Source organism: Heloderma suspectum, chromosome 3 (genome assembly GCF_057233095.1).
Source record: "Heloderma suspectum isolate Gila_16-S chromosome 3, 16-S_ref, whole genome shotgun sequence".
Classification (NCBI taxonomy): Eukaryota; Metazoa; Chordata; class Lepidosauria; order Squamata; family Helodermatidae; genus Heloderma; species Heloderma suspectum.
The window spans coordinates 138,812,779-138,836,598 of record NC_139460.1 but is presented as its reverse complement, the minus strand read 5'-3'; the positions used below and the strand labels follow the sequence as shown (position 1 = coordinate 138,836,598).

General features: G+C 44.7%; 1 protein-coding gene across 3 annotated transcripts in view; it reads left to right on the top strand.

Annotated features, from left to right (window-relative positions):
• Positions 1–1,223: 1,223 nt before the first annotated feature.
• Positions 1,224–23,820, top strand: part of PCCA (propionyl-CoA carboxylase subunit alpha) — a 343,861-nt gene continuing 321,264 nt past the window's right edge. For all 3 annotated transcript variants that reach the window (XM_084844685.1, XM_084844684.1, XM_084844687.1), the window contains exon 1: positions 1,224–1,376. In XM_084844685.1, the coding sequence (XP_084700811.1) occupies positions 1,296–1,376 (81 nt within the window). In that variant the 5' untranslated portion in view covers positions 1,224–1,295. The remainder of the gene's footprint in view (positions 1,377–23,820) is intronic.

Here is a 23,820-nt window from a genome sequence, read left to right as displayed (position 1 = left end):
GTTTTCCCAGTAGCAACGTATGGCTGTGAGAGCTGGACTATAAGGAAGGCTGAGCGCCGAAGAATTGATGCTTTCGAACTGTGATGCTGGAGAAGACTCTTACGAGTCCCCTGGACTGCAAGGAGGTCAAATCAGTCCATCCTAAAGGAAATCAACCCTGAGTGCTCATTGGAAGGACAGATACTGAAGCTGAAGCTCAAATATTTTGGCCACTTAATGCGAAGAGAAAAGTCCCTGGAAAAGACCCTGATGCTGGGAAAGATTGAAGGCAAAAGGAGAAGGGGATGGCAGAGGATGAGATGGCTAGACAGCATCACCAATGCAATGAATATGAACTTGAGCACACTCTGGGAGAGAGTGGAGGACAGGAAGACCTGGCGTGCTATGGTCCATGGGGTCACGAAGAGTGGGACACGACTTAACAACTGAACAACAACAGCATTAAAACCTATCTCAAATTTTAGGGCATAAATATTGGAACATGCAAAACGATCTGATATCTGAGCACATAACACAAAATGCATTTCCTGGTCACTGAGCAGTCATTGTGTTTGTGAAGAATGTGTGTGTGGGAGGGGGCGAGAAGCTATCTTGCAGAGCCATTTTAACTATGCTTCCTCAGAAGAAGACTATGCCAATGTATCCAGTGTGTTTTAGGGTGAAATCCTATGCATGTGTAGATAGAAAAAGCCCTTCAGCTTCCAGCATTCCGAGTTGTAGGACTTTTTTCTGTCTAAACATGCATAGGATTACGCCCTTACCGAGCCTGATGCCCTCCAAATGTTGAGCATCTCTCAGTTGAGGATACTGGAAGTTGTAGTCTAACATCTGGAGGACACCAAGTTGGGGAAGGCTGCTCTAGTAATTGCATTTAGGGCTGCAGCGACCATGCAGTCCCTAGCCTATGCACCTTCCTCGGGAGCCCCACCGTTCAATACGGCTTACTACAAATCGGTTGTGCAAAGGACTACAGGTGGTCTGAACCGTGTAAAGACGGAGGGAGGGCCACACAGCCTGCGCGTTCACCGGTCTCACCCACCGTCAGCTGAAGAACCCCCTCCGGCCTGTCTCGAGCAGGAGCCCCGCCCAGTGCCTCACATTCCTCCCTCTCCGGGGCGGGAGAAATCCCGGTCTGCCTCTCCGAGGAGAAGCGCGAGTTCAGGCGGGAGGCGGCAGGGGGGCGTGTACGTCTGTAACTGGGAAGAAGCGGGCTTTGATTGGTCGAGGCGACGTGAGGTGAAAGGGCGGCCTAGTCCGCCGACGAGAACTTGGCGGGTGAGGCGGCGGGGCCGAGAATGATGGCGGCAGCTTCTCTGTGCCGGGCGGGGATTTGGCAGCAGCACAGAGTTCTGGAGCGGCTGTTCGTGGCACGAACGGTGAGGCGCCGCCGCCGCCGCAGTGGAGGGTCTCCCGGCAGGTCGGGTCGGTGGGCACAGCAGCAGTTGCTGGAGCAACGGGGGGCGAGGAGGTATTCGCTCCATGGAGCGCGTTGAGGACTCCACAGGCAGCGATCGGGGTGTCTGCTCGGAGGGGCTCCCCCTGCCCTGGTCTCTCTTCTGGGTCAGAGAACTAGCACTGGCTGGCCTTATCGCCTCTTGACACACCATTCACGTGACTGATCCGGGTCTGTACGCTGGGTGAGGGGGGCGTTATGTTAATGTGAAGTGCAGCAGATGGTATGAGTGTCTGCTCCTGTCTCTGCATGTATGCAGCTTGCCTTCAGATTTGGAACTGTTGTCTCGCATCAGCGTGGAGAGCTGTGAGAGTACAAGACAGAATCACGCCAGTGGCTTGTGCCGGTTGGGTGTAATCGTGCCAGTGGCAGAAATGGGTTGTGTGTGTATTGAATAACTTGCGTGGAGGAAGGATACGTGTCAGTAGGGTATGTGTTTGACCCAACGAACTAGACGTCCATGGCCGCTTCTCCCCCATACATTTGAGAACCGTGGCCAGTTATGGCATGCACAAGAGGGGCTCTTGTGATGCTCTTGTTTAGTAAAGCATGCCAGTTGATGTAGAGAAAATTTTGCATAAGAGTAGTGTGTGTATGTTTATGAGAGAGAGAATGGAGAGTAGCCTAGGTGTATTTATGAAAGTTCGAATTTCCACCATAGTGCACATTCGCCTCTCCAGTATGGTTTGGTTTTATGTGTGTTTATTTAACAGTGTAGGTACTGTTACTACAAGCAATGCTGTTACCATTTGTATTAACTTTGTATATGCATGCATCTATCAAAAGTCCTGAAAGTGACATTGGGTACTACTGTATGTACATTTGTGGGAGGTCACACCTTGAAGGTTAATATGGATATTTCTGTCTCTGGCTGTTTTCTGACAGGGGAGCTTGTGCCGAGATGGCCAAGGGCCAATGTGAACAGTTTTGTGTAGCATTTATTGTGGCTAGATTGGTAGGTATCATCACTTGCTTACAACAGTTAGCCTGGTTTTTAATGCATAATAATAATTTTATTATGCATTAATAAATGCATAATTTATTCTCCCTTCTTATTCCTTATCTTTTGCTGGTCTTAAATCCAACTAATCATCAAGATCTGTGTTGAAGTCTTTCTGGCTAACTTAGACTGAAGGTGATTTCAGACAACTTCTTTCCCATGTTACCTTGGTGATGAAGTTGCCATGTCACTTTATTTTCTTTGCTTTATGAAGTTAAAATGTGAATTAACAATTACCCAGAGATTCTTGCTGCACCATCTAGAGGAAGCTGGAATTAAAAATGACAATAATCTAGTGCATCTGTAGTTGCCTTTTAAATCAGGTGTATATAGAGGAAATAAGAACTCCAGTGTGTTCATTCAGATCCTGAATTTTTGACCTGACGTGATGTTTCTGCAGTTTTGGTGTTATGTGATATGTTGAGCTTTCATACTTTGCACAGTTGTTTATGTCCCATCCTAAGTGGTGATGCACTTTTCAAGCGGGAGCCACTTTGGCTCCAGACTACACCATTGGGGTGACTTGGGGACTGTTTTTGGGCTGGGGGCAGGAGTCTCTCCTCTCTCCCATTCAATCTTTTCTGGGCTGTGGGTGTGTGACGACACTGTCTATCAGATTCAGTTGGAGGCCTTTTCGGGCTTTTCCTTGCCCTAAATGTCATACAAGGATGGCCTCGCAGGCAGACAAATTCCGACAGGCTTACTTGGTCCTTAGATTTGTTGTTGTTGTTTATTCGGTCAGTCGCTTTTGACTGTTCGTGACTTCATGGACCAGCCCACGTCAGAGCTTCCTGTCGGCTGTCGCCACCCCCAGCTCCCCCAAGGTTGAGACCGTCACCTCCAGAATATCATCCATCCACCTTGCCCTTGGTCGGCCCTCTTCCTTTTGCCTTCCACTTTCCCTACCATCAGCGTCTTCTCCAGGGTATCCTGTCTTCTCATGATGTGGCCAAAGTACTTCAGTTTTGCCTTTAATATATTTCCCTCAAGTGAGCAGTCTGGCTTTATTTCCTGGAGTATGGACTGGTTTGATCTTCTTGCAGTCCAAGGCACTCTCAGAATTTTCCTCCAGCACCATAGTTCAAAAGCATCTATCTTCCTTCGCTCAGCCATAGGTTACTGCGGGGAATACCATTGCTTGAACTATGCGGACCTTCGTTGTCAGTGTGATGTCTCTGCTGTTCACTATTTTATCAAGATTTGCCATTGCTGTCCTCCCAAGAAGTAAATGTCTTCTGATTTCCTGGCTGCAGTCAGCGTCTGCAGTAATCTTTGTGCCTAGAAAGACAAAGTCTGTCACTGCCTCCACATTTTCTCCCTCTGTTTGCCAGTTATCAATCAAGCTGGTTGCCATAATCTTGGTTTTTTTGAGGTTTAAGTCCTTAGATTAGGATAGATATTTTCCTCATTGCTGAGAGAGTGCTCTGCTCTACGCAGTGCTGCAAATGCAAAAGCTCCCACTTCAGGTCTACGTCTCTCCCCTCTTCAATTTCTTTTCCAGCTCTAGCATCTGTGCAGTGCACCACTGCAGGTAGCCAATCATGTTGCTCTTTGCCTCTAGTGCTCCTACCTCATCACATCTAATTGGCTGATTGCTCCTGCATTCTCCCCCACCCCGCCACGTTACAGGTGAGGAGTGGCAGGTCTCCTGACTCCCCACTACTGAGGCCTCCTCCAGTAGTCCCGATCACACTGCTAAAGCAAACAACAAGCCAATGAAGAGAGAGAGAGAATGAAGGGGAGAGTCAGAGAGCTGGACTTGAGGTGATTGGGAGCTGCAAGTGGCCCTTGGGCTTTGCAGTGTAGAACACTGAGCTAGGCTGTAGACTGCAATGTGAGATGTCAATGTTTATCCTGATGCCACACAGAATTCATTTAATGATCCTTATAAAGCAGATGGTTTAATGACTTTTTAAAAGATAGGCATAATTTAATGAGCCTTATGAAGCAGATGGATGACTTTTTAAAAAAGTTTAGGCATAATTGTGATGTGCAAGCATTGTATTCTTCAATCATACTCTTTAAGGGTACAATCCTATGTGTGTTTAGACAGAAAGAAGTTCTACAACTATGTATGTCTAGACAGAAAGAAGCCCCATTTTACAACTGGGCAACACTGAGGCTCAGAGCTATTTTGCATGGATTAGGCAAGTAAGTTGGTATAGGACTACAGCCTTTTTGTTGTCTATGTTAAATAATTGGGAGTCAGAGACCCTTGCTCATTTACCTCAAATCTATCAGTACATCCCAATCTACCTTCTGCCCACCCCAAATTTAGATTATAATAGGCTGAATCCAGGTTCTGCCTTTGATGGGAGGAAGGGAACTCCACCCGATTTTGCAGGATCCCCCGCTCCCCTGCACACCACAACTCATGTCATTCAGCATTCTCTTGTGACTCTCTGTGTAACATTTTCAGGGAGCTGGAGGGGCCGCTGTGGAAAGGAGGGACTGCTGTGGGAAGGAGGGGATGAGGAAGTCTGTTTCTGTCAGCATAAATGATCCAGTGTAAATCTGGATCCAGCCCAATGTGTTTACACAGATTCTGTATGTTTCTAGTTAATTTCTTGGGCAAGGAATATGTCATTCCTTCTGTTTCTGTTGTTTAGGCATGAGTACTGTTGTTTATGTAGCCAAAATGGCATCACCTATGTTGTTGTTGTTCAGTCATTCAGTCGTGTCCGACTCTTCGTGACCCCATGGACCATAGCATGCCAGGCCTTCCTGTCCTGCGCTCTCTCCCGGAGCATGCTCAAGTCCATATTCATTGCATTGGTGATGCTATCTAGCCATCTCATCCTCTGCCGTCCCCTTCTCCTTTTGCCTTCAGTCTTTCCCAGCATCAGGGTCTTTTCCAGGGAGTTTTCTCTTTGCATTAGGTGGTCAAAATCTTTGAGCTTCAGCTTCAGTATCTGTCCTTCCAATGAGCACTCAGGGTTGATTTCCTTTAGGATGGACTGATTTGACCTCCTTGCAGTCTAGGGGACTCGTAAGAGTCTTCTCCAGCACCACAGTTCGAAAGCATCAATTCTTCGGCGCGCAGCCTTCCTTATAGTCCAGCTCTCACAGCCATACGTTCTACTGGGAAAACCATAGCTTTGATTAGACGGACCTTTGTCGGCAAGGTGATGTCTCTGCTTCTTACTATGCTGTCTAGGTTTGCCATAGCTTTCCTCCCCAGGAGCAAGCGTCTTTTAATTTCATGGCTACAGTCACCGTCTGCGGTGATCTTGGAGCCCAAGAAAATAAAATCTGTCACTGCTTCCATTTCTTCCCCTTCCATATGCCAGGAAGTGATGGGGCCAGATGCCATGATCTTAGTTTTTTTAATGTTGAGTTTCAAGCCAGCTTTTGCACTCTCCTCTTTCACCCTCAACAAGAGGCTCTTTAGATCCTCTTCGCTTTCTGCCATTAGGGTGGAATCATCTGCGTATCTGAGGTTGTTGATAATTCTCCCGTCAATCTTAATTCCGACCTGTGATTCATCCAACCCGGAGTTTCTCATGATGTACTCTGCATATAAGTTAAATAAGCAGGGTGACAATATGCAGCCTTGTCGTACTCCTTTCCCAATTTTGAACCAATCGGTTGTTCCATGTCTGGTTCTTACTGTTGCTTCTTGACCCTCATACAGGTTTCTCAGGAGACAGATAAGGTGGTCTGGTACCCCCATCTCTTTCAGAATTTGCCACAGTTTGTTGTGATCCACACAATCAAAGGCTTTAGCGTAGTCAGTGAAGCAGAAATAGACATTTTTCTGGAATTCTCTTGCTTTCTCCATGATCCAGCGAATGTTGGTGATTTGATCTCTAGTTCCTCTGCCTCTTCGAAACCCAGCTTGTACTTCCGGTAGTTCTCGGTTCACATACTGCTGAAGCCTAGCTTATAGGATTTTGAGCATAACCTTGCTGGCATGTGAAATGAGCACAATTGTACGGTACTTTGAACACGCTTTGGCATTGCCCTTCTTTGGAATTGGAACGTAAACTGACCTTTTCCAGTCTTGTGGCCACTGTTGAGTGTTCCAAATTTGTTGGCATATTGAGTGCAGCACTTTAACAGCATCATCTTTTAGGATTTTAAATAGCTCAGCTGGAATACTGTCATCTCCGCTAGCTTTGTTGTTAGTAATGCTTCCTAAGGCCCACTTGACTTCACTCTTGAGGATGTCCGGCTCAAGTTCAGTGACCGCACTATCATGGCTATCAGGGACATTCAGATCTTTCCTGTATAGTTCTTCTGTGTATTCTTTCTACCTCTTCTTAATCTCATCTGCTTCTGTTAGGTCCCTGCCTTCTTTGTCCTTAATCATGCCCGTCTTTGCACAAAACGTTCCCTTGAGATCTCCAATTTTCTTGAAGAGATCTCTAGTCTTTCCCATTCTGTTGTTTTCCTCTATTTCTTTGCACTGTTCTTTTAAAAAGGCCTTCTTGTCTCTCCTTGCTATTCTCTGGAACTCTGCATTCAATTGGATATATCTTTCCCTTTCTCCCTTGCTTTTTGCTTCCCTTCTTTCCTCAGCTACTTGTAAAGCCTCATCAGACAGCCACTTTGCTTTCTTGCATTTCTTTTTCTTTGAGATGGATGTAGTTGCTGCCTCCTGAACAATGCTACGGACCTCAGTCCATAGTTCCTCAGGCACTCTGTCTATCAGGTCTAATCCCTGAAATCTATTCCTCACCTCCACTGTATATTCATAAGGGATATGCTTTAGGTCATACCTGAATGGTTTAGTGGCTTTCCCTACGTTCTTCAATTTATGCTGAAATTTTGCAAGAAGCAGCTCATGATCTGAGCCACGGTCAGCTCCAAGTCCTGTTTTTACTGACTGTATGGAGCGTTTTCTTCTTTGGCTGCAAAGGACATAATCAATCTGATTTCGATATTGACCATCTGGTGATGTCCATGTGTAGAGTCGCCTCTTGTGCTGTTGGAAAAGAGTGTTTGCTATGATCAGCGTGTTTTCTTGGCAAAACTCTATTAGCCTTTGTCCTGCTTCATTTTGTTCACCAAGGCCATGCTTGCCTGTTATCCTGGTGATTTCTTGACTTCCTACTGTAGCATTCCAATCGCCTATGATGAAGAGGACATCTTTTTTTGGTGTTAGTTCTAGAAGGTATTGTAGGTCTTCATAGAACCGATCAACCTCAGCTTCTTCGGCCTCAGTGGTTGGGACATAGACTTGATTTACTGTGATGTTGAATGGTTTGCCTTGGATTCGTACTGAGATCATTCTGTTGTTTTTGAGATTGTACCCCAGTACTGCTTTTCCCACCCTTTTGTTGACTATGAGTGCTACTCCATTTCTTCTAAGGGATTCTTGCCCACAGTAGTAGATATAATGGTCACCTGAATTAAATTCGCCCATGCTTGTCCATTTTAGTTTGCTGATTCCCAAGATGTCGATGTTCAATCTTGCCATCTCATGTTTGACCACCTCCAGCTTACCTTGATTCATTGACCTTACATTCCAGGTTCCTAAACAATATTGTTCTTTACAGCATCGGATTTTCTTTTCACCACCAGTCACATCCACAGCTGAGTGTCCTTTTGGCTTTGGCCCAGCCGCTTCACTCTTTCTGGCGCTACTTGGAAATTCCCTCTTCTCTTCCCCAGTAGTATATTGGACACCTTCCGACCTGAGGGGCTCATCTTCTGGCGACATATCTTTTAGCCTTGTGATACGTTCCATGGGGTTTTCTTGGCAAGAATACTGGAGTGGGTTGCCATTTTCTTCTCCAGTGGACCACATTTTGTGAGAACTCTCTGCCATGACCTGTCCGTCTTGGGTGGCCCTGCACGGCATAGCTTATGGCTTCACTGAGTTACGTAAGCCCCTTCGCCACAACAAGGCAGTGATCCATGAAGGGGGGCATCACCTACAGCAAGAGGGAAATATCAATAGGCTTGCAGAAACCCCAAAGTTTGCTGAAGTACCAAAAAAATATTGAGGAAAGAACCCCAGGGGGCGGGGTGGACTCTAAAAACAGCTGAATGAGTATTGAATGTGCTCGGTAGGCATGGGGGGAAATAGAAAACTGGGACCTAGGAAAACTTGAGGACTGTGGTGAAAATGAATGTGCAAATCCACCCTGACTTTTTACTTGTTTACATAATTATGAAATAAATCAGAGTCTTGAGGGAGGAAAAGAGTGCCTGGATAACCAACATTTCAAACTGGCTGAGGAGATCTGGAGCAAAGATTTGGAGAACTGCTTTGGTAATTTGAGTTGTTTATATTATAGTCAGAAAAATCTGTGCAGGGTCATTAGAACATTAACAAGATTTTTGCACAGGCTTCCATGTTTTTTGGAAGAAAAAAACTACTCAGATTACCAAATATTTAAGTTTTTTTAGGTTAACCCAAATCCTGCACAGATGTATGTGCCTGCTAATATAAACAGCTGCTGTAATCTGAGAATTAAATATGTTTAAACTTTATAAGTTAAACACCTTACATAAAGTCTCAGATCTGTTAAGTGTGTGCCTTTCTTTTGCTTGTTGTATGGGAGGTTTCTTGGCTATAGAAAGGCAAGCTGCCAAGGGCAAAATATACATACACACATATATACATATACATATATTTTCCTGGAGTCAAGTGTTAAATCTTTCTTCCTGAAACAAACAAAAGAAAGCAAAAGAAAAAACCCTTAAAAACAAAACATATGATGTCTGATAGCAATGCAAGCTTAAGTCTGAAAGCAATGCAAGACTTGCTACCTTTCCCTTCCTGGTTGCAAGGCCTGATGTCCATTGTTATACCAATATTATCTTCATGCATCTCTGCATTTGGTTGCTGTCATTCATATGTAAAACAGTTCTGCAGGATTGTAGAAGTTATGGTAGCAGAAATATTGGTTCATTGCTGAGGCTGCCAGGACGTACTCCTTTATAAATGACGTGTGCAGCAACTGGTTGGCTTTGATGCAATTTGAGGACCACTTTGGCTCTGCCGTTTAATTTCCTGTGTCATATGCTGCAGTTTACTTTGAAGGCCATGTTGTTATGGAGGCCAAGAGTCACACCTGAAAAGCTGATTTGAGTGTGAAATTGAGATCAACTGTTGTTTGGAGATAGACGTCAACACCACCTCTGAGGAAAATTTGACCTGAAAGGCTATGATTTAGTAGTGCTAGTACACCAAGAGGCTCCTGAACTACATTTTTCAAGAGAAGAAGAGCTATTAGTGGGGATGGGGTTGAGGTGGGGAAATCAATTGTTACTGGTGAGTGTTGGTATGCTTCCAAGTTATGAAGAACCAGCAAGAATGGCAAAATGGTTGCTTAGTATTGGGTGTAAATAGGATAAAATTACAAATGCACAATTAGTCACTTTAGATAGTAGTATAGGCACAAATGCCAGGATAGCTAGAGCCATGCAGCTAGATCTGGATGCATGGGGGAAGTGGGGTGGCCTTCAACTTGTTTTCGTTGAATAGCATCAATCTGCTGGTGAAACTGAGAGGAATTTTAAAAGCAGTTTCTGGTATGGTGTTATTGGGCAGGGAGGGAGGGGCACATCTCTTTCAGTAGTTATTGGCAGAGGGAGGCATGTCACTGGGAGTTGGATAAGCCAGTTGGTAGGAAGAGTGGTGATACATTTATGAGCTAGCCCATCTTCTGTTCTTTCCCTCAGTCAGAATTTGTGTTGCACTAGCTGGACTATAAGGAAGGCTGAGCGCCGAAGAATTTATGCTTTCGAACTGTGGTGCTGGAGAAGACTCTTACGAGTCCCCTGGACTGCAAGGAGGTCAAATCAGTCCATCCTAAAGGAAATCAACCCTGACTGCTCACTGGAAGGACAGATACTGAAGCTGAAGCTCAAATATTTTGGCCACCTAATGCGAAGAGAAAACTCTCTGGAAAAGACCCTGATGCTGGGAAAGACTGAGGGCAAAAGGAGAAGGGGATGGCAGAGGATGAGATGGCTAGATAGCATCACCGATGCAATGAATATGGACTTGAGCACGCTCCTGGAGAGAGCGGAGGACAGGAAGGCCTGGCGTGCTATGGTCCATGGGGTCACGAAGAGTCGGACACGACTGAACGACTGAACAACAACAATTAACTTGCCCTCTACTCTTCTTGTGCTGCTTTTGAATGCCAGATGAGTCCAAAATAAAGCATCTCTTATCCATGACTTAATCATAGATGATGGAGCTGACTTGCCATGTATAACAGAAACTTGGGTGGATGAATCGGCAGGAGTGGATCTTTCCCAGCTTCGTCTAACCCTTCGTCTGGGGGTTGGACTCGATGGTCTTGTAGGCCCCTTCCAACCCTACTATTCTATGATACACGAGTATGTAGTACAGCACCAACATGGGCTAGAGGGCCGGGAAAGGCATGTTGCTGTCCTGCCTCACTGTATGACGACTTGGATCAAGTGCTTGGTTTGAGTTATTTACCTGGTGCTGGGCCAAAGAAACAGGTCAGGGATTCTGCTGATGTACCAGTCTCCCTGCTGCCCAACAGTCTCCCTGGCGGAGGTGCTGCCAGGTGTGGGTTAGTTTAGGGAAACCCCAGGACATTTGCCTGGGGGATTTCAATATTCGTGTTGGTGCCACTTGGCACTTCATGGCTGCCATGACAACCATGAAGCTGTTTCAGTGTGTCTCCTGCCCAATACATCTTGTTGGACACATTTTTGATCTAGTATGTTCAACCAAGCAGGAGGTTTGAGGTCTGGAATTGGGCTGGGGGATGTTCTCTGTAATCCCATCATCATGTTCAGACCATTTCTTGGTGATAGTGGCTTTCCCCCTCAGCAGGGGTGGCAGGCTCATTAAGGTGGTCGGTCCTTGGAGATGTATGTATGGAATCCTTTGGATTCCTGAATGCTGTGGGGGATTTTCCTGTTGACATGGCTGGTGCTCCTCTCAGAGCCCTGGTCCCACCGTGGAATGGTGAGATGACAAGGGCTGTTGACATTCTTGCTCCCAAGCATCCTGTCTGGCATTGTAGAGCCCCACTGGCTCCCTGGTTTACCAGAGAGCTGGAGGTGCTGAAACAAGCAGGACGATTACTAGAATGCAGATCACTTGACTCTTATAGCAAGTACAACCAGACCCAAGTACAGTGGTGAGGAAAACTTTGTGAACCCCTTAGGATTGTCACATGTTTCCAACCTAAAATGTTATTAGATCATACTCTAACCCCATAATCCTAGATAAAGAACAATAGATAACCTGAGTAAACAAATGACATAAAAATATGATGCTTTCTCAACTTTTATTTATCCACAACTGATTAAGCATTCAATATCCATGTGTGAAAAGGTATGTGAACCTTTAGATTCGGTACCTGGTGGCTCCCCCTTGAGCAGCAATGACTTCAAGTAAGCATTTCCTTTAACTGTTGGTCAGTCTCTCGCATTTGTTTTGAGGAATTTTGGCCCATGCCTCCTTACAGAACTGCTTCAACTCAGTGACATTTGAGGGCTTCCTTGCATGAACAGCTCGCTTCAGGTCCTGCCACAACATTTCAATGTGGTTTAGGTCCGAACTTTGACTAAGCCATTCTAAAACATGGAATTCCTTCTTCTACAGCCATTCTTTTGTAGATCTGCTTGTATGTTTAGGATCATTGTCTTGTTGCATGACCCACTTTCTGTTCAGCTTCAGCTCATGGATATTCTCCTCTAGAACCTTCTGACACATTACAGAATTCATGGTTGTGTCAATGATGGCAAGCCATCCAGGTCCTGAGGCAGCAAAGCAGGCCCAAACCATCACATTCCCACCACCATGCTTGACGGTTGGGATGAGGGTCTTCTGTTTGAACTCAGTGTTTGAACTCAGTTGGCCTAACATAACGTTTCTCATTGAGTCCAGAAAGTTCTACTTTTGACTTGTCTGTCGAGAGAAGATTGTTCCAGAAGTCTTGGGGATCATCTATGTGATCTTTAGCAAACTGCAGATGGGAAGCAATATTCTTTTTAGAGAGCAGTGGTTTCCTCCTAGCTATCCTCCTATGAACACCATTCTTATTCAGTCATGAACTGAATTCTTATTGAGTCATGAACGCTTATATTAGTCAAGGTGAGAGTGGCCTGCAGATCCTTGGATCTTACTCTGGGGTTCTTTTTGACTTCCTGGATGATGCGCCAGTTTGTTCTTGGAGAGATTTCGGTAGGATGACTGCTCCTGGGTAGAGTGACTTTGGTCTTGAACCTTCTCCATTTGCAGACTATCTGTCTGACAGTGGATTGGTGAAGCTCCAATGGGTTTGTAACCCTTTCTAGACTGATGAGCAGCAATAACTGCTTTTCTGAGTTCCTCAGAGATGTCTTTTGATTGTGGCGTCATGTCTTTCCACACAATAGTATGGTGAAGACCAAATTCACAAAGGTTCTGATCTTTTTATAGGGTGGGGCCTCCCAAACTCACCCCAGAAGATCTACTTAATTACTTAAACACCTGATCCTAATTATTCCCTTTAATGAGCTGATGCAACCAGGGGTTCACTTACTTTTGTGCATACCTTGACTCTTAAGTACTCATTGTTTGCCTACTTTATACATCATTTTATTTCACAAGACATGGAATTGGTTAATATAAACCCTATTGGATATTTAGAAAAGGACTGGTTTTGATTCACGAAGGCTATCATGGTAAAACTATGGAATTTCCCTAATTATCGTTAGGGTTCACAAACTTTTTCTTGACACTGTAAGAGCACATTATACTACCTACTTTGTAGCAGTGAGGGTGGCTAAATGACTTTATTTCTCTGCTTACATTGTATCCTTGTGTAGCAGGTGTTGTTACATCTGGACCCTTTGGAGGTTATGCTGGAACCTACAAAGGCCTGCTAGCTAGACAAGTTTGCTATTTATTTATTTATTTATTTATTCATTCATTCATTTCATTTCTATACCGCCCAATAGCCGAAGCTCTCTGGGCTAGGCACTTTGGGGATAAAGATGCTTTGAGCTTGATGCCATTATTCGTATGGTTCCTGTGGAGGTGTCCAGAGCACTGCCTGGGCCATTTTTATGTGATCTGCTTCCACTGATGTGGCCTGAGGATGTGATTCCTAAAGTCCGAGTGTTTCTAGGTCTAGGAATCTGGTGCACAACCTCTTCTGGGAGGGGTTATACCCCTGAAGGAGCAAATGCACAGCTTGGGGCTGCTTTTGTATCCAGTGTTGTCACTTGAGGCCCAAGTGCCCTTGCTAGCTCGGAGAACCTTTTCCCAGCTTTAGCTGGGTTACCAGCTGCAGCCTTTTCTGGATAGGATAGCCTGGCTACAGTGATCCATGTTTTGGTAACCGTCAAGTTGGATTACTTTACTGTAATGTGTTATATGTGGGACTGTTTTTGAAAACAATTTGGAAGCTCTAACTAGTACAGAATGTCAGTTGCTAGAATTCTGGCTGGTTTGCCTAGGTAGAGCCATGTTACATCAGTTTGGAAGAAGCTACTTTGACTACCTATTTGCTGACGAGCCCAAGGTGCTGGTGCTTGCCTTTACTGTCCTACATTTCATTTCATTTGATTTCATTTATTACATTTCTCTACATCCCAGTAGCCAAAGCTCTCTGGGTAGTTTACAAAGATAAAAAACCTTAAAATACAATATGGTACATAATAGAAAAAAACATTTACATATGAACAGGCAACACACACGCATATCTAAACAATTTTAACTATCAGCAATAAGAAATCGAGGACTCGATTACATTTTTTTATCATATGCTGGCAAATGCCTGAGAGTAGAGGAAGACCTTAACCTGGCACCAAAAAGATAACAATGTTGGTGCCAGTTGGATCTCAGTGAGGTGATCATTCCATAATAGGGGGACCACCACTGAGAAGGCCCTCTTCCTTGTTGCCACCTTCCGAGCCTTCCTCAGAGGAAGCATCTGGAGGAGGGCTTTAGCTGATGAGCATAGTATACAGGTAGATTCATGCTGGGAGAGATGCTCCATCAGGTATTGTGGTCCCAAGCTCTGTAAAGCTTTATTGGTCAAAACCAGTACCTTGAATCAGGCTCAGAAACATACAGGCAGCCTGTGCCTGTGGGCCATAATCAGTGTTATATGTTTGGACCGTCTTGTCTCTGTTATCAGTCTGGCCATCGCATTTTGCACAAGCTGCAGCTTCTGAACCATCTTCAAAGGCAGCTCCATGTAGAGCATATGCAGTAATCTAGTTTGGAGATTACCAGAGCATAGATGACTGAAGCCAGGTTATAGCAGCGTAGCTGGGCCACCAACTAAAGTTCATAGAAGGTACTCCATGCCACTGAGGTCACCTGAGCCTCAAGTGACAAAGCTGGCTCCAGGAGAATTCCGAAGATAAAAAACCCCCTGCTCCTTCTGGATGGGATTGCACTCCCCATGAACAGGTTGAGCACCTTCCATGTGGTCAGAAGAACCAGCCCTTAACAGCATCTCTGTCTTGTCTGGATTGAGCTTCAGTTTATTAGCCCTCATCAAGTGTATTGTCTCCACCAGACACTGATCTAACATATCCACAGCCTCACCTGATGAAGATGAAAAGGAGAAATAGAGCTGTGTGTCATCAGCGTATTGATGGCAATGCACTCCAAAACTCCGGATAACCACACTCCGTGGGTTCATGTAGATGTTAAATAGCATGGGGGACAAAACAAACCATGTGGACCCCCATATTGCAGAATCCATGGGGCCAAGCAATATTCCCCAAGCACCACCTTCCGGAGTCAGCCATCCAAGTAGGAGCAAAACCACTGCAATGCAGTACCTCCTACTCCCAGCTCAATCAGTCATCCAAGAAAGATACCATGGTCAGTGGTACTGAAAACTGCTGAGGGATCAAGGAAGAGGTCACACTCGTCTTGTCTTTCTCCTGGCATAGGTCATCATACAGGGTGACCGAGGCTGTTTCCTTGACAAAACCCAGCCTGAACTCTGACTGAAATGGATCCAGATAATTGGTCTCATCCAAGAGCATTTGGAGCTGGTTGTTAACTATCCTCTCAAGGACCTTGCCCAGGAAGTTATTGGGATTTTCTGTGTCCAGGGAGGGTTTTTTCAAGAGTGGTCTCGTCACCGCCTCTTTCAGGCAGCCCGGGACTGCTCCCTTCTCGCAAGGAGGCATTGATTACCTCCCTGCCCAGCCAGCTGTTCCCTCCTTGCCAGTTTTTATAAGTCAAGAGGGGCAAGGATCCAATACAGAAGTGGTTGCATGAACCTGTTCAAGCACCTTACCAGCATCCTCGAGCTGTACCAGCTGAAACTCATCCAAGAATACTGGACAAGGCTGTGATCTGGATACTAAAAGTGATTCACCTGCTATAACACTGTAGTCTAAGTCGCGGCAAGAGATTTTGACCTGGTTTGCCTGACACAATAAGCTATGGTGGGTTGTGAGCCTTGTTTGTGTCAGTATGGCTTATTGTGACATCCAGTCCTGGCACGGAGGTTTCAGCATCGTTTGTTAATCATGCACAAGCCATCATGTGAACCCATGGCTTGTTAGGTTGTTCAGGGTGGGTTGTTTTCAGGGTGGGTTGCCATGACATGTGAACCTATCAGAATGGCTTGTCCCAAGCAGCTACAAAGCTGCCTGGCACAAGCAGCAGAAAACACGGCCACTCCTCACCATGTTGCTGCTGCCTCCTTCCTCGTCAGTGATGTCTGCCCCTCCACTGTTGACACTTTGGAATATCTGTAATTTGTTTGCAACCTTAAATCCCCCCCCCCCAGTGCTTTGGAAGTATGAAAATGGGTTCATTTCTCCCCCCTCCGGTCATTTGCAAGTGCACAGTTGCACACATTTGCCTGTCTGCTGTTTACTTCTTCAGGTGTACAGATCAATATCCTCTCTGTACATGCTGAAATCCCACTTCTCAGTTTCATTCTCTCACTGTTTAACATCTTGAACTGAAACTGGTCAATTTCCTCCCCGCTTCAGCACTTCCCTTGACCTAAACTCCGAAAGTGGCAGCTGAATGGGATGGAGTTACTGGGGTGGGTGGGTATACTTACTGTAAAAATGGGTTGTTGTTGTTTCCTGTCGTTTGCAAGTACACTTTTCGCAGCAAGTACACCCATGTTGTTCAGTCGTTCAGTCGTGTCCGACTCTTCGTGACCCCATGGACCATAGCACGCCAGGCCTTCCTGTCCTGCACTCTCTCCCGGAGTGTGCTCAAGTTCATATTCATTGCATCAGTGATACTATCTAGCCATCTCATCCTCTGCCGTCCCCTTCTCCTTTTGCCTTCAGTCTTTCCAAGCATCAGGGTCTTTTCCAGGGAGTTTTCTCTTCGCATTAGGTGGCCAAAATCTTTGAGCTTCAGCTTCAGTATCTGTCCTTCCAATGAGCAGTCAGGGTTGATTTCCTTTAGGATGGACTGATTTGACCTCCTTGCAGTCCAGGGGACTCGTAAGAGTCTTCTCCAGGACCACAGTTCGAAAGCATCAATTCTTCGGCGCTCAGCCTTCCTTATAGTCCAGCTCTCACAGCCATACATTACTACTGGGAAAACCATAGCTTTGATTAGACGGACCTTTGTCGGCAAGGTGATGTCTCTGCTTCTTACTATGCTGTCTAGGTTTGCCATAGCTTTCCTCCCAAGGAGCAAGCGTCTTTTAATTTCATGGCTACAGTCACCATCTGCGGTGATCTTGGAGCCCAGGAAAGTAAAATCTGTCACTGCTTCCATTTCTTCCCCTTCTATATGCCAGGAAGTGATGGGGCCAGATGTCATGATCTTAGTTTTTTTAATGTTGAGTTTCAAGCCAGCTTTTGCACTCTCCTCTTTCACCCTCAACAAGAGGCTCTTTAGATCCTCTTCGCTTTCTGCCATTAGGGTGGTATCGTCACCATATCGGAGGTTGTTGATAATTCTCCTGGCAATCTTAATTCCGACCTGTGTTTCCTCCAACCCGGCGTTTCTCATGATGTACTCTGCATGTAAGTTAAATAAGCAGGGTGACAATATGCAGCCTTGTCGTACTCCTTTCCCAATTTTGAACCAATCGGTTGTTCCATGTCTGGTTCTTACTGTTGCTTCTTGACCCTCGTACAGGTTTCTCAGGAGACAGGTAAGGTGGTCGGGTATTCCCATCACTTTCAGAATTTGCCACAGTTTGTTGTGATCCACACAATCAAAGGCTTTAGCATAGTCAATGAAGCAGAAATAGACATTTTTCTGGAATTCTCTTGCTTTCTCCATGATGCAGCGAATGTTGGCGATTTGATCTCTAGTTCCTCTTACTCTTCGAAACCCCGCTTGTACTTCCGGTAGTTCTCGGTTCGCATACTGCTGAAGCCTAGCTTGTAGGATTTTGAGCATCGCCTTGCTGGCCTTTGAAATCAGCGCAATTGTGCGGTAGTTTGAACAGTCTTTGGCATTGCCCTTCTTTGGAATTGGAATGTAAATTGACCTTTTCCATCTTCCGGCCATTGTTGAGTGTTCCAAATTTGTTGGCATATTGAATGCAGCACTTTAACAGCATCATCTTTTAGGATTTTAAATAGCTCAGCTGGAATACTGTCATCTCAGCTAGCTTTGTTGTTACTAATGCTTCCTAAGGCCCACTTGACTTCACTCTCGAGGATGTCCGGCTCAAGTTCAGTGACCGTACTCTCCTGGCTATCAGGGACATTCAGATCTTTCCTGTATAGTTCTTCTGTGTATTCTTTCCACCTCTTCTTAATCTCATCTGCTTCTGTTAGGTCCCTGCCTTCTTTGTCCTTTATCATGCCCGTCTTGGCACAAAACGTTCCCTTGAGATCTCCAATTTTCTTGAAGAGATCTCTAGTCTTTCCCATTCTGTTATTTTCCTTGATTTCTTTGCATTGTTCATTTAAGAAGGCCTTCTTGTCTCTCCTTGCAATTCTCTGGAACTCTGCATTCAGTTGGATATATCTTCCCCTTTCTCCCTTGCTTTTTGCTTCCCTCCTTTCCTCAGCTACTTGTAAAGCCTCATCAGACAGCCACTTGGCTTTCTTGCATTTCTTTTTCTTTGGGATGGATTGAGTTGCTGCCTCCTGAACAATGTTACAGACCTCCGTTCATAGTTCCTCAGGCACTCTGTCTATCAGGTCTAATCCCTTAAATCTATTCCTTACCTCCACTCCATATTCATAAGGGATATGCTTTAGGTCATACCTGAATGGTTTAGTGGTTTTCCCTACCTTCTTCAATTTAAGCCGAAATTTTGCAACAAGAAGCTCATGATCTGAGCCACAGTCAGCTCCAGGTCTTGTTTTTACTGACTGTATAGAGCTTCTCCATCTTTGGCTGCAAAGGACATAATCAATCTGATTTCAGTATTGACCATCTGGTGATGTCCATGTGTAGAGTCGCCTCTTGTGGTGTTGGAAAAGAGTGTTTGCTATGATCAGCGTGTTCTCTTGGCAAAACTCTATTAGCCTTTGTCCTGCTTCATTTTGTACACCAAGGCCATGCCTGCCTGTTATCCTGGTGATTTCTTGACTTCCTGCTTTAGCATTCCAATCCCCTATGATGAAGAGGACATCTTTTTTTGGGTGTTAGTTCTAGAAGGTGTTTAGGTCTTCATAGAACCGATCAACCCCAGCTTCTTCGGCATCAGTGGTTGGGGCATAGACTTGAATTACTGTGATGTTGAATGGTTTGCCTTGGATTCGGACTGAGATAATTCTATCGTTTTTAAGATTGTACCCCAGTACTGCTTTTCCCACCCTTTTGTTGACTATGAGTGCTACTCCATTTCTTCTAAGGGATTCTTGCCCACAGTAGTAGATATGATGGTCACCTGAATTAAATTCGCCCATGCCTGTCCATTTTAGTTTGCTGATTCCCAAGATGTCGATGTTCAATCTTGCCATCTCATGTTTGACCACCTCCAGCTTACCTTGATTCATTGACCTTACATTGCAGGTTCCTAAACAATATTGTTCTTTACAGCATCGGATATTCTTTTCACCACCAGTCACATCCACAGCTGAGTGTCCTTTTGGCTTTGGCCCAGCCGCTTCACTCTTTCTGGCGCTACTTGGAAATACCCTCTGCTCTTCCCCAGTAGTATATTGCACACCTTCCGACCTGAGGGTCTCATCTTCCGGCGTCATCTCTTTTAGCCTTGTGATACGTTCCATGGGGTTTTCTTGGCAAGAATACTGGAGTGGGTTGCCATTTCCTTCTCCAGTGGACCACATTTTGTCAGAACTCTCTGCCATGACCTGTCCTTCTTGGGTGGCCCTGCACGGCATAGCTTATGGCTTCACTGAGTTACGTAAGCCCCTTCGCCACAACAAGGCAGTGATCCATGAAGGGGAAGTACACCCATAGTCTTGCAGTAATTACACCTGCCCACCCCAATAGCTCCATTCCGTTCAGGTGCTGCTTTTGGCGGTCAGGATCAAGGGAAATGCTGAAGTGGGGGAGGAAACTGGCAAGTGTCAATTTTATCCATATGCCTTGAACTGACACGTGGGATTTCTACACATACAGAGGGGATATTGATCTGCACTGCTGAAGAAAGTAAATAGTGGACAGGCGAATGTGCGCAATCGTGCAATTGCAAACAGTGGGATAAAATGAACCCTTTTGCATTCTTCCAAAGCACCATTTTAAAAAAAAATTGCAAATGGAAAAATCGTGCAGAAAAAGGGTAGTGATCGGAGCAGGGTGGGAAGCTGGAAAATGTTCCCTCTGTAGGGATGAGGATATGAGAGGGGTTGTACTGCCAAGGCCCATGGGATACTGCCAAGAGTGGGCTGGAGGACTAAGGGGGAACAAGCCATGGCAAGCTGTAAAGTGCCCAATCGTCTGTCGGGAGTAATGTGGGTTAGTGAGTGAACAACGAACTGACTGTGGCTTATTTTCAGGTTGGCTTCTCATGACATGCGAACCAGGCCTTGGAAGTGCCTAGCAAGCATATTTTAGTTGGCCTGAGATGGATCCACAACATCCTTAGGGCCAGCATGTAATAAGCCCCGATCCTGAAAAGCACTGCTAGGCGGCCCATAGATGATTCAATAGAGTCAGCAAGATATTGTTTCTTTGCTACCCTCACTGCCCCTGAATATATCTGACCATAGGCAAACAAAATTTTGGGGGCCAAATATCTGAAGGAGGGCCTCCTCCCATATCACAATGCCTATGCATTAAGATCACCAGAGGTGGCCTTTTTCTGTATTTCTTCTGTAAGATAAGTACATTTATCATATATAAAAGAGAGGGCCTTCTCTTATGGTGGTGCCCTGATTTTGGAATGCGCTCTTGTAGGATATATGCCTGGTGCCAGTGTTGTTCTCCTTTCAGTGCCAAGTTAAAACTTTTTTATTTGCCCAGGCATTTACAGTTTTATATTTAAACTTATTTTTTAGCTTGTTAAACTAGATTTTATGCCTCTTAACGCTTTTGTACTGGTGTTTATATTTTATATTTTATTGTACTTAATGTTATGTCCACCATCCTGAGATCCTCTTAGGGGTGAAAGTGCAGTTTATAATTTTAAAAAATAATGTTTGGAATTTCAGCTTTTAATACACTGGCCAGCTAGTTTGGCAGGTGTATCTTCAATTAGGAGGGTGAATTCAAGAATGTTTTTTAATAGTTGTGCAGGCGTGTAGAAGAAAAAAATTCCTTACAGTTCCTTATATAGTTATGGCAGTGATAGATACTGAAATCTGTAGTTATATACTGGCTGCATAGTTTATTGTTATGGGAATGACCCACAGTGACCCTTGGACTTGCTTCTCCCACTCTTTCCTCCTCCAGTGTGGCTACAAGAAGGAGGTTTATTTTATTTATTAATGGAGGGAGCAATCCTATGGCCTCTAGTCAGCAGCTAGAAGGCCATAGGATATCTGATTTTCTGGGAACCAACCTTCCCCGCCCCTTCCACACTGCCTATGAGGCAGCGCGGAACAGCCCTGTGCTCCGCACTAGCAAGAGGAGCACGGAGCGTCCAAAATGGAGTGTTCCAGCAGGGTGTTCCAGGGCGGGGAGGGTGGAAATGCCAGTACAAGACATCCTCTGTGTCGTCTGGCAGCCTCCTCCCCCGCTCCACCCTCCTGCGGCTAGACAGCCGAAATTGGCAGTCTAGCTGCAACTCAGGGCAGGAGAAGCGCGGAGGAAACGATCCTCTCTGTGCTTCTCCTGCCCTGCGTTGTGTAGGTGGTCACCTCCGAGTTCTGCATAGGATTGCACCCTAAATGTATTAAATGCCTCACAAAATAAATCAGAGGCTTAAATGTCTTTTTGATTAACTGCAGTCTATTGTTCTATCTGAACCTGGACAAACTATGGTTAATATTTACTATGGTTAAGTGAAATAAACTAGCTTCATAATCTGGAGGAGGACAGGGCAGGAGCTGCAAGCCCAAGGCTTCCTATGGTTTCTTCGCATAATAATACCATAGTTTCTTGTGGTGTCCAAGTGCAGTCATCGTATATCACATAACGGAAGACTGTATGTTATTGACATTACTGTAGACTGTAGAAGAAAAAAACCCTTTTTGATTATAAGCATTTATAACACCTATTATGGGTCCCAAGATGTAGTTTGAAGGCACATGAGGCAGCCTCCTTGTTAAAGCTAAGCTGGTCTGGGTCTGATCTGTGCTTGGAGGGGAGACCACCTGGGAACCACATGTAGCCCCCTTGAGTTCCACAATGGAAGAAAGGTGGGATATAAGTGTAATAAATAAATATTAGAATTAATTGTTGAGTTCACTGCCCTTATTGAATAGACATATTGCGTACAACAGGAAGCACACTGGCCATTATTGTATAACCCTACAGTGTTTGTTTCCTCCACCCCCTTCTGTCTTTAATGTATCATTTTTTATATTTAATATATGAGCTTTTGAATCTGTCCTATTTTAAAGAAGGTCTTTGTTCAATGTAGAAATTAATTTGTATTAGTTATATGTAAATCTAATTTAGACTTTCTAGTATTTTTGTTTATGTATTTGAAAAGATGGGTTCCCCCCACAAATTAATTCTCTAAAATGTTAAATTGAGCTATATGTTTGATTTCTGTGCAAGTGCAGGAAAATAACTAACAATGGAACCCTATGCATGTCTACTCAGAAGTCAGCCCCATTAAGTGCAATGGGGCTTACAACCAAGAAAGTGTGTATATGATTGCAGTCAAAAGTTTCCTGCATTCTGATCATCTCAGCGTTTTTAAAAGGCAAGATTCTATTCATTATAGTTTAATGATAGGGTGTAAAGTATGTGGAGAACAACTGGTGAATTCTCCAAAGCCAGAGGTAGTTTTAGTAGGATTTCTGGGGGTTAGGGACAGGATTTCACTGCCTTGTATAGCTCATTGATACAAATGAGAAAGCATCAATAAACTTCAATATACAAGTCATTAATAATTACAGGATGGAAATATAAGATGGAATTAAAAAGAAGATATTGTTGTTGTTGTTCAGTCGTGTCCGACTCTTTGTGACCCCATGGACCATAGCACGCCAGGCCTTCCTGTCCTGCGCTCTCTCCCGGAGCGTGCTCAAGTTCATATTCATTGCATCAGTGATGCTATCTAGCCATCTCATCCTCTGCCATCCCCTTCTCCTTTTGCCTTCAGTCTTTCCCAGCATCAGGGTCTTTTCCAGGGAGTTTTCTCTTCGCATTAGGTGGCCAAAATATTTGAGCTTCAGCTTCAGTATCTGTCCTTCCAATGAACACTCAGGGTTGATTTCCTTTAGGATGGACTGATTTGACCTCCTTGCAGTCCAGGGGACTCGTAAGAGTCTTCTCCAGGACCACAGTTCGAAAGCATCAATTCTTCGGCGCTCAGCCTTCCTTATAGTCCAGCTCTCACAGCCATACATTACTACTGGGAAAACCATAGCTTTGATTAGATGGACCTTTGTCGGCAAGGTGATGTCTCTGCTTCTTACTATGCTGTCTAGGTTTGCCATAGCTTTCCTCCCAAGGAGCAAGCGTCTTTTAATTTCATGGCTACAGTCACTGTCTGTGGTGATCTTGGAGCCCAAGAAAGTAAAATCTGTCACTGCTTCCATTTCTTCCCCTTCTGTATGCCAGGAAGATATAGAAATGTTGAAAAGATGTTCAAACTAAAAACCTGGGCAAAACCTGCTAAATTTCAGAAATGGGCTTGGAGTAGTAATAAGAATAGGTGGCTTAGTAATTCAGTTTTCACTTTGAATAGTTAGATTTTACCTGCCTTTTCTTTATAGAATAAAAATGTATACAGTCTCCGTGTCTGAACACCAAATTGTGATGCTAGCCCTCATATCTAGCAGAAGAAGAGTGCCCTACAGTGGCTTATGCTTTAACTCCTGTCATCAAAGAAGCTTATTTTCTTTCATTCTTCCAGCTCTCCTGTGTCATTCAAAGGATTACTTCTTTTTACCTGTTTGTGTAAACCATCCTTTGGTCTTATTATTTAATCATATGGTAAATTCA